At 50.2% G+C, this 8,974-nt stretch overlaps 1 protein-coding gene across 2 annotated transcripts; it reads right to left on the reverse strand.

The window, feature by feature from the left end:
- Nucleotides 1–1,335: 1,335 nt before the first annotated feature.
- On the reverse strand, nucleotides 1,336–5,750 carry SYS1 (SYS1 golgi trafficking protein). 2 transcript variants are annotated; one of them, XM_068523945.1, is made up of 4 exons: nucleotides 5,588–5,750; nucleotides 5,129–5,370; nucleotides 3,719–3,786; nucleotides 1,336–2,565 (listed from the first exon to the last, which is right to left on the reverse strand). In XM_068523945.1, the coding sequence occupies exons 2-4, from the start codon at nucleotides 5,288–5,290 to the stop codon at nucleotides 2,325–2,327; spliced, it is 471 nt and encodes a 156-aa protein (XP_068380046.1). In that variant the 5' UTR covers nucleotides 5,291–5,370; nucleotides 5,588–5,750; the 3' UTR covers nucleotides 1,336–2,324. The 2 variants fall into 2 exon arrangements, with proteins under 2 accessions (XP_068380046.1, XP_068380047.1); XM_068523946.1 differs by having other exon boundaries at nucleotides 5,129–5,236; nucleotides 5,588–5,748.
- Nucleotides 5,751–8,974: the final 3,224 nt, after the last annotated feature.

The raw sequence follows: 8,974 nt of genomic DNA on the forward strand, positions 1-8,974 counted from the left end.
TTGTTTAACCAATAAGAACTTAAACATCTTTAACTATTAATGTCTTCAGAATGAGTTTATTAATGTCACTACCGGAACCCAAATCCTGGCTCTGCCTGCCAGCTCCTAACATGTAACCTTGGGCAAGTTCCTTACAGTTTCCTCATCTGTAAGATACAGATGATGCTATTTCCGACTTCAGAGGGTTGCTGTGAAGATTAAGTGAGCAAGGAGATGTAGAGCACTTAGTCTACTGCTGGACATCTCTTTATGAAGCACTCAGTGGATGTTATTTATTACTTCCGTTGCCCAGTCCTCTCTGGAACTTGCCTCCAGACACTGCTTTGTCACTTTAGAATTCATAAAAATCTCAGGAAACTCACATATTTTTGACCCCCAACTGTCATTCAGCTTAGTCATGATATTATTAAAAAACAAAAAAACCCCACCTTGGCTCCCCTGACCTTTGGCAGTTTTCATAAATCCAACTGACACTCAAGGGGCAGAGATCTGTCATCGAAGATGTGCAGAAGGACGGCACCAGCCTTTGTGGGAAACTCCCAAAGAGGTGTGCCAACACAGCTGGAGCTACCACCGCCAGAGCTGGCCACGGGAGGCTGCGGCCACATGATGTGAGCGCTCTGAGGCTTTCCTCAAAATAAAGTTAGTCACCTGCCTTTAGAGTCTGGGGTGTCTGGGGGGAAATCCATCCACCCAGGGGAAGCCATTTCAGCTGGTCATACCTCCTGGACCCCCACAGCCAGGATTAGAATCCCATTAACAACCTTCCTCCAAGCTTGGCTAGAGTGCCCTGAGTTACTGAGGTGCCTCACCCGAGCATTTTCCCAGCCTCTGCCCAGGCACGTTCACTCTTAAACCTTCATCCTGTCGGCCTCAACTTCCTATTCTGCAGGGCTGGGAGCCAGGAGGCTAGAAAGGCTTCCTGAGGAGACGGCAGAAGTCCCCAAGTGTGTAGCCCTAACACTGAAAGCCGAACACTGCCAGCTCTCTCAGGCAGGCTCTGGAGGACCCAAAGGGGAGCAGCAATGGTTTCCAGGCAGAAATGGGTCTAGACCAGTGCATTCCACTGGGCACGTTCAGAAGTCCCTGGCAAATGGGAAAGGTACCCTGAGGGTCATGGCAGTTCACCCAAGGCGTGACGGAGAAGACCGCAGGCGGGGGTGGGACACAGGTGCCCCCGGCACTTAAGTGTTTTAACCAGTTGGAGGAATACTCGGGTTCAGGAAAAAAAGAAGGTGGCCTAATCATTCTTTATAGCTCCTGGCTATAAAGAATGTTTGGCTTTGCTGATCTCTCCCAGTCCCGAGCACAGCATTACAAAATAAGCACAGGCAGAACCGTGGAAAATACTGTATTTATGTACACAGGAAGGGCAGCTGTAAGCCCCTCACGGAGGACACTCCACCCCAAAGAAAAATCTTAGTAGCACATTCCTATCTCCCTCGGCACTATCAAGTGCACCTCAAGCTGGAAGGCTGGGCTTCCTGTGTCTGGGCGCCCACTCTACCCTTCCCACTGTGTAATTCCAAACAAGGCAGGAAAAGGGAACTATTGCCAGAACGGAGGTCCAGTGGGAGCTGGGATGCCCGGTCATTCCTAGAGAACAGGCAGTGACTCTAGTTCGAGGGTTAGATGGGGAGTGACGCTAAGATCCTTCTCTGGGTCCTACGGCCTGCTATGTTGAAAGCTGGCAGCAGGGTGGAGACCCAGTAGAGAGAACCGGAAGAAAGTCAGTCACGGGTTCATTGGTGTACACACACATGTGTGTTGCAGGACACAGGTTGTGCGTTTTCTTTCTGCTTGATGCCTCCACCTGCCGTCCTCTCCCTGACAGCAGCCTGCTACTTTGCGCCTACATCTCTTTCTGTGGCTCTGGATCCAGAAACCAAGTGTTGCTCCAAACAGAATAGCTGCAGTTCAGCAGCATGGCAAAGCTAACAGCTGTCCCAGGGAGGTAAGACAGATGGCTAGAAGAGTGGTTCACCGTGATCAGATATCCTTATTATTTTTTTTTCCTTTTTAAAATAACAGGCTGGTGACAGGTATGGTGGCTCAAGAGTGACATGGTTCTGATTCTGTTATTACCCTGAAAGAGGTCCCCCTTGCCGACCTCCCAGATACCAAGGCTTCAGTGGACAGTGGCCGCTCTTGTAGCTGTGATCCTGCCTGCTACCTGCCTTCTTGACGGGGCCTCACTCTCTCTCCCACACCAACAGAGACTTCACATTTCCCAGGTTCCTCTCAGGCCTAGGCTGGACCTCATCTGGACAGTTGGAGCAGCCCAAGGTGTCAAGTGCCCAGCTGGGTGTCCAAAGGACCCGACTCTAGACACTGGACTTCGGGGCTGAGTTGAGGGGGATCTCCTTGAGCTCCGACCGCATGCACAGGTACTCCCCGATGACAGCCATGAGTGCAATGCACACGGCCTGGACCAGCCACCAGGTCAGCGCCGAGGGGAAACGGGAGCTGTAGAACCAGCAGCCCAGGAGGTGAAAGAAATGGACAGTGACAGTGAAATCCAGACACTGCTTCCCTCGCCGGATGAAGTACAGCAAGCCCAGGGCACTGTGGGGAGAGGACAGCAGTGAGTTGTCACTGGGTTGTCCTGGCCTTAGATTAGGTTATTTGGGGGAGCAGGGACAATCAGGATGACAGCATAGTGGTCAGAAGCAAGCGAGAGAAGTGGGAGGCAGGGATTACATTATCAGATGCCCAGAGGAACCTGGCAGGTGATGCTGAGAGTGGATCAGGCTGGGGAGAAGGAAAAAGTACGAGCTTGATGATCAATGCAGCTGCCACTCAAAGGGATCCTAGGGATTGGTGGGGATTGTGGCAGCATGAAGCATACATGTTTCATCTAAAGTGGGGCCTGCAGCTAGGCAAGTCACCATGCTAGAATGTTGGCCTGGAATCAATCGATCATCCCATTTTTTAAGAGAAGCCAGAAATCTGTATTTTTAACGTAAAATATCCTGATTTTCAACTAAGTGAAAAAAGTCTTAAACACCCTGCATGGGTTGACAAGTGTGTAAGCCAAAAAGAACATATCTGGGAGCCAAATTCAGGTCAAAGTCACCCCACCAGTTTTCAACCTCCAGTGTAAGGTCAAGAACAGTAATGTGAAAGGCATCGTTCTAAGTATGTCCTGTGAATTAACTCATGTAACCCTTACCACTATGAGGTGGGTAATATTATTAGCCTGATTTTACTGATGAGGAAACTGGGGCTTAGACAGATTAACCTGTCCACAGTCACTAGACTAGTGGTAAAGCTGAGAGTCAAAGCCAAGTGAGTCGGCTTCCAGAGCCTAAGCTCTTAATCACTTCCCTAAACCACCTCTCAGTCAAAGCCCTCAGGGTACAGATGAGGACCCAAGGCCTAGAGAGAAGGGAAGGAACTTGGCCAATGGCACATGGGCCAAGAATAGACTGACTCCCAGTCCAATCCTTTCCTCATCTGATTCCACATCAGGGAAGTGATCTGAGATGAAAGCTGTCCCAAGGCAGCATGCACAGAGTGACATAAGAGCTTTCCAGCTAAGTCAAAACAGCGATCAAAGAAACCCTATAGTGGAGCCAGTACCAGAACTGGCCTCTGCCACCCATTTTAATCCACCACTGTCCAGGAACAAGTGCCAGCCTGTTTCATGTCCGAATTTAGTAAGTTAGTTCCAGTGCAAAGACCCCAAAAGCTGGATAGCAAAACTGGTGATACTCACCAGGTGAGGGCGTTGAGGACGAAGGACATCGTGGAGAGCCGGCCTGGAGGGGTGGAAAAGCCCAGGATCTGAGGGGGAATCACAAATGGAAATATGCTGGAGAAGTGACCTGGCAGAGCCCCAGGCTCCAGGACCCCAGCAGCCCCCCTCAGGAACAAACATCATTCCAGGACCACAGAAGCCAATAGGCCTCTTCATCTGTATGGCAGCCTATTTCCACCAAGCTGCTTTTACAGACATCCACCACTGTATCTCATCTGACCCCTCACAGCAGCCGGGAAGGGATCATTATCCTCATTTTACAAAGGAGGAATAAAAATTCAAAGAAGTTAAGTCACTTGCCCAAAGTGACAGGGTAAATAAACAGCAAAAGAGTTAGAACGGGGTTCAGCAAGGCTCCTAAGAAGGTACTACTAGGCACCTGGTGGGTGAGCGACCTCCACCACTGTCCATACAGTACTATCCAATACCAAACATCTGCACACTTTCAGCTTTCAAAGGCCTTGACATTCATTATCTCATATTATCCTCACAACAACCTCATAAAGTTGTTATTGTTGTTGTTGTTACCTCTTTTTGGATAATAACTTGCTTATTATTACCTCTTTTTGGATAATAACTTGCCCAAGGGCTACATAAAGAATAAGCAGTGGGAGGAAAGATTCCATCCCAGATCTCCTGGCTCCAAGAACTGTGCTTATTACCATATACCACAGCTGCCTCTCTGAAGCAAAACACCTCTCCACCCTCCCATTACACTTTATAAGGCACTTTCTTACTCCTAGGCCCCTCTGGCCCTCATAACATTTTGCTGAGGATTACTCTATTCCAGAAGAGGAAACAGGCTCAGAAAGATAAAGCAACTTGCCCAAAATCCCACAGCTGGTATGTTTCAGCCTACATTGGACACTAAGCATTTCTGAATCCAAAGCCAGGCTCCTTGTACTGCAGTCCACGACCTCTATGCCAGCGGTCTCATGATTTTGCAGACAGGAAAACTGAGGTTCAGAGAGATGACAACACTCGCCCCAGGTCACACAACTAGTACATGGAACTTAGAGGCCTGACTCCAAAGTCCAGGAAGTTCCCATTATACTCCGTGAATGCTCTTTTATCCATCCCACCGTCCCCAATTTGGCACCCGAGAATCTGGGGCTCAGAGAAGTGAAGTCACTTTTTCAGTGTCAGAAAGGAGATGTATCAGGTTGCCTGGAACGCAGGCCCCTTCCTTTGTACTAGTTCGCCTCCCTGTCATTCCATTTTATGGATAGGGCAGCCGAGGCTCAGAAAGGTGATATCCCTTTCCCAGGGCCACAAAGCGAGAAGGTGGCCCAGCCAGGTCTAGAGCCCAGTAGTGTCAGACCCCCCGGTGAGGCCGAGACGCCGCCCGCGCCGGCCCGGGGACCATACCTCGGCGTCGAACATCTGGTCCAGCGAGGGGCTGCTGCGCACCAGCCCGTCCACCAGCGCCAGCCACAGGCCCAGCGAGCCGTAATACACGGTCTGCATGAGGACGATCTGCGACAGGATCAGCAACGGGTCCCACACGTAGCTGCGGAACTGGCCCGCCATGCCGGCCCGCGGGGCCCGGCCGCCGCCCGGGCCTGGGTCAGCGCCACCGCCGCGCCATGGGCCCCGGGCCGCCCCGGCACCTGAGAGGACACACGCCGGGCCTCAGCCCGCCGGCCGTCACCATGGCAACGTCGCCCCGTCCGGGAGGAGGGACTGGGACCGAGGGGGCGAGCCCATTCCGGGAGTGGGGGGGAGGCCGGGGCGGACAGACCCATTCCCGGAGTGAGGGGAAATCCTGCCCGTTCCAGCAGCTGCTCGGGCCCCGCTCGTACTCGAGCTCCTGTGGGGTTCACTCACCGGGTGACGGACTCGAGGATCGAAGCTTCCAGCCTCACCGACTGGCCCCAGAAACGGTGCTGACAGGCAGGACCATGGAGGAGAGGCCCTACCGGCCTAGAGAGGCAAAGCTCCAACTGCTGCTGCGACTGTAGCGGCTGCGTAGGAAGGAAGCGTTTCCGGGGACAGCGGTGGAGGGGCGGGGCTGATATTGCGCAGGCGTAGCGGGTGCGGTCTTCGGCTGAGCCACCTAAATGAGGGTAGGGAAGCACGGAAGCGAAGTGTGCACATGCGCACAAGAAATAATGAAGGCGAACGGAAGTGGGGCACCAGAACGGTAGAGCTTGCGTGCCCTCTAGAGGGAAATCTTCAAGAAAAGGAGGACGGCTAGGGTAGAAGGTAGAGGAGTGGTCAAGGGCGAGGGAAAGATGTTTGGGAATTAACGAGGTGATAATGTAGACTCTGTTTTCAGCCTAGATTCCCAACGTTTTCCTTCTCCTGGTTAAATCCTGGGATAACTTGAAATGAACTTGCCAGCAATTCCACACATGATTTTGCCACTGTTTCCGGGTTACAGATGGTAAAACTAAGGGCCAGAGAAGGAAAGGAATATACTGTCTCGAAGACATAGAATTAGTGGCAGTCAGAATTAGAGTTCAGGTGTTTCCAATACCACAGCACTGATTTCGTGCCCTACTGAGTGCCAGGAAAATTTGCACACGTTCGAATGAGACAGCCCCTGCCCTCAGACACAACCTAACTGTATTAGAAGGCAGAATAGTGGGTGTTTTATCATGTGGATATCCATTTATATTTATATATCTATACGTATTTAAAATGGGGGGAAAAAGCCCAGGTTCTGAAGTCATACCTGGAAGCAGATCCCAACGCTGCCTGCCACCATAGCTGTTTCTCTCTGCCTTCTCTTCTGAGTCCAAATAGTGTGGACAGTCAGTAAATATTTGCTGAATGAGTCAAGAATAGAGAAAGGGCCACAGCAAATTGATGAGTCATTTCAATCCTGCCTCAGCAGACCAAAACCCATCGATTTCCTTGATCCTAGGTTCCCCTTCTCCGGAATGGAAAGAGGGGAAGTAACTGGTTCCAGGAAAAGAGTCCAGGTTTTCTAGCCTGCTCTACTAGCTGTGTGATTAGCAAGCCACTTTCTTCTTTAAACCTCAGCTTCCCTGTTTATGAAATGAGGAGTTAGACAAGATTTCTGAGGTGATTTCCAGTTCAACTGTTCTTTTAGGCATCTCATTTCAGCTCACCAAATCTCTCTGGTGTATTAATGACTCACATGATCTAGTGCTTCTGAGAAAACGTCTTCTGTTTATTAAGTATCTATGTGATCTTGTTTCATCTTCATAATCAGAGAAGGTATGGGAGCTCCCTGGCAGTCCAATGGTTAGGACTCTGCACTTTCACTGCCGAGGGCCTGGGTTCGATCCCTGGTCGGGGAACTAAGATCCCACAATGGCCAAAATCATCATCATCATCATCATCATCAGAGAAGGCAGATATTATCCCCCACTTTAAAGGTGAGGAAACTGAGGCTCTGAGAGTGGGGCCTGACTCTACCTAGGTCAGAGAGCTCATAGGAAGCTGAGCTGGGATTCAAACCCAGGACACCTGACTCCAAACACCAAGATACCATTCCAGAATTCTAAAAAAGAAAAAAGAAAGAAAGGAAGAAGTGAAATATGTGTGGGATAGTGGGAAGGGGGAAAGGAGCAGTGAATCCCTAGGCTTAAGTGGTTCAGGGTGAGGGATTAAGGAGAGGTTGGAAGAGAGGCTCAGGAAAAGTGCTTGAGAGGTTCAACTTAGTTTCGGCAGGCAGCTTCCTCTTTCTTCCAGGTGCTAGATGGTGTGTCTCTTCCTGAGTTGGGCCCCCTCAAGTCACATCTGGGCCTTCTCCACCCCATCTCCTCCCACAGAAGGAAGGCGTTCCCTCCTCTTTCTCCTGAAATGGAAAATGCAGGTAGCCCTGAGGCGTTGGGGCTGGTGGATAGCTGGTGTCTGAGTCATCCCTGGATCCTGGAGCTCGCCTTTGGGAAACCCCCAAGGGCCTGCCAGACAGCAGTTTCCTTTTCCCTGTAGAATTTCAGCTCTTGAATTCCTACCTTTCCAAGCCCCGGAAATGGGCAGTGTCCCAAGTCTTAATTTGGCTACGAGAAGGAAACTAAGCTGGGGAAAACCACGGTAATACTCTTGGCCAGGCTTCGTGACCCATTTTGAGAATTTGACTACAGGTGGCCTGGAAAAGGAAAATGAGCTTTGGGTTCAGACCACAAAGCCTGTGCTAGGGCCCCGCGGATTTGCCATGTGACCTTGGGCAAGTCCCATGCTGGATCTTAGTATCCCAAAATATAAAATCAAAGAGGTTCGTTGGACTCCAACTTCCAAATGCAGTCCATGGCCCTGAGCCATCTGAGTCACCTGAGGAACATATACAGTCAGATTCCCAAGCCTTGCTGCAAACCGAAGTCTGAATCTCCAGAAGCAGAGTACAGAAATCTGTAAAGAGCTCCCCAAGTGATTCAGAGGTACATCCGCATTTGATAATTACAGAACAAGATGATCTGTAATTGACCTCAAACTAACTCTCCTGCTAACAGAAAATTGCGCTGTGACCTTGCCATGTCCACGGCTCTCTCTGGGCCTCAGGGTTTTCTTCCCCTGTCTGTAATATGAGTGGGTTGGACTAAAATAGCTGATCTCCAAGGGCCTTTCCCACGCTGCCAAGTTTGTAGTTTTCAAACTTATGAATGAAATTTTAAACTTTGGGTCAGAGGCAGAATGACAAAAAGCCACAAGCTGGGACAAACTGTCCTCTGGGCGCAGAGGAAGAGACTGCCTCTGGTCACTTGGTCATTGACGTCACTCTCACACTGGGCTCCCACTGTGAGCACTTAAAGACAACTCCTGCTGGGGTCACTTTCTAGATCCATCCCCGTAAATCCCTTGGGAAATGCCCTCTTAGAGGTCTATGGACTTTGGAACCCTTCTTGTCTTTGAACACTGGCTCTACTACTGTCTTACTGGGTGATCTTAGGGAAGTTACTTTATCTCTCTGAGTCTCCTCCTCTATGAAATGGGGTCAGAATATTACCCATGTCCTGGGCTTTCCTGAGAATCAAATGTGTGTCGGGCAGTGTCCCACTGCCGGATATGTAGTCAGCGTTATGTAAACATTAGCAATATTAATTACTGTTATTATTTCTTTCCTTGGAATGTGGGAGTGGTAATAGCTGTTCTCTCAGATTTATGGCAAGGATCTAAGTAGATAACAGACAGAGTGAGCTCCTATTACCTGGCACGTAATAGGAGCTCAGTAAATGTGGTACCTTCTCTTCCTAATCCCCTCCCACCCCTGAGTTCTCCAAACCCCCCCCCCCCCACCTTTCT

Source organism: Eschrichtius robustus, chromosome 16 (assembly GCF_028021215.1).
Source record: "Eschrichtius robustus isolate mEscRob2 chromosome 16, mEscRob2.pri, whole genome shotgun sequence".
Classification (NCBI taxonomy): Eukaryota; Metazoa; Chordata; class Mammalia; order Artiodactyla; family Eschrichtiidae; genus Eschrichtius; species Eschrichtius robustus.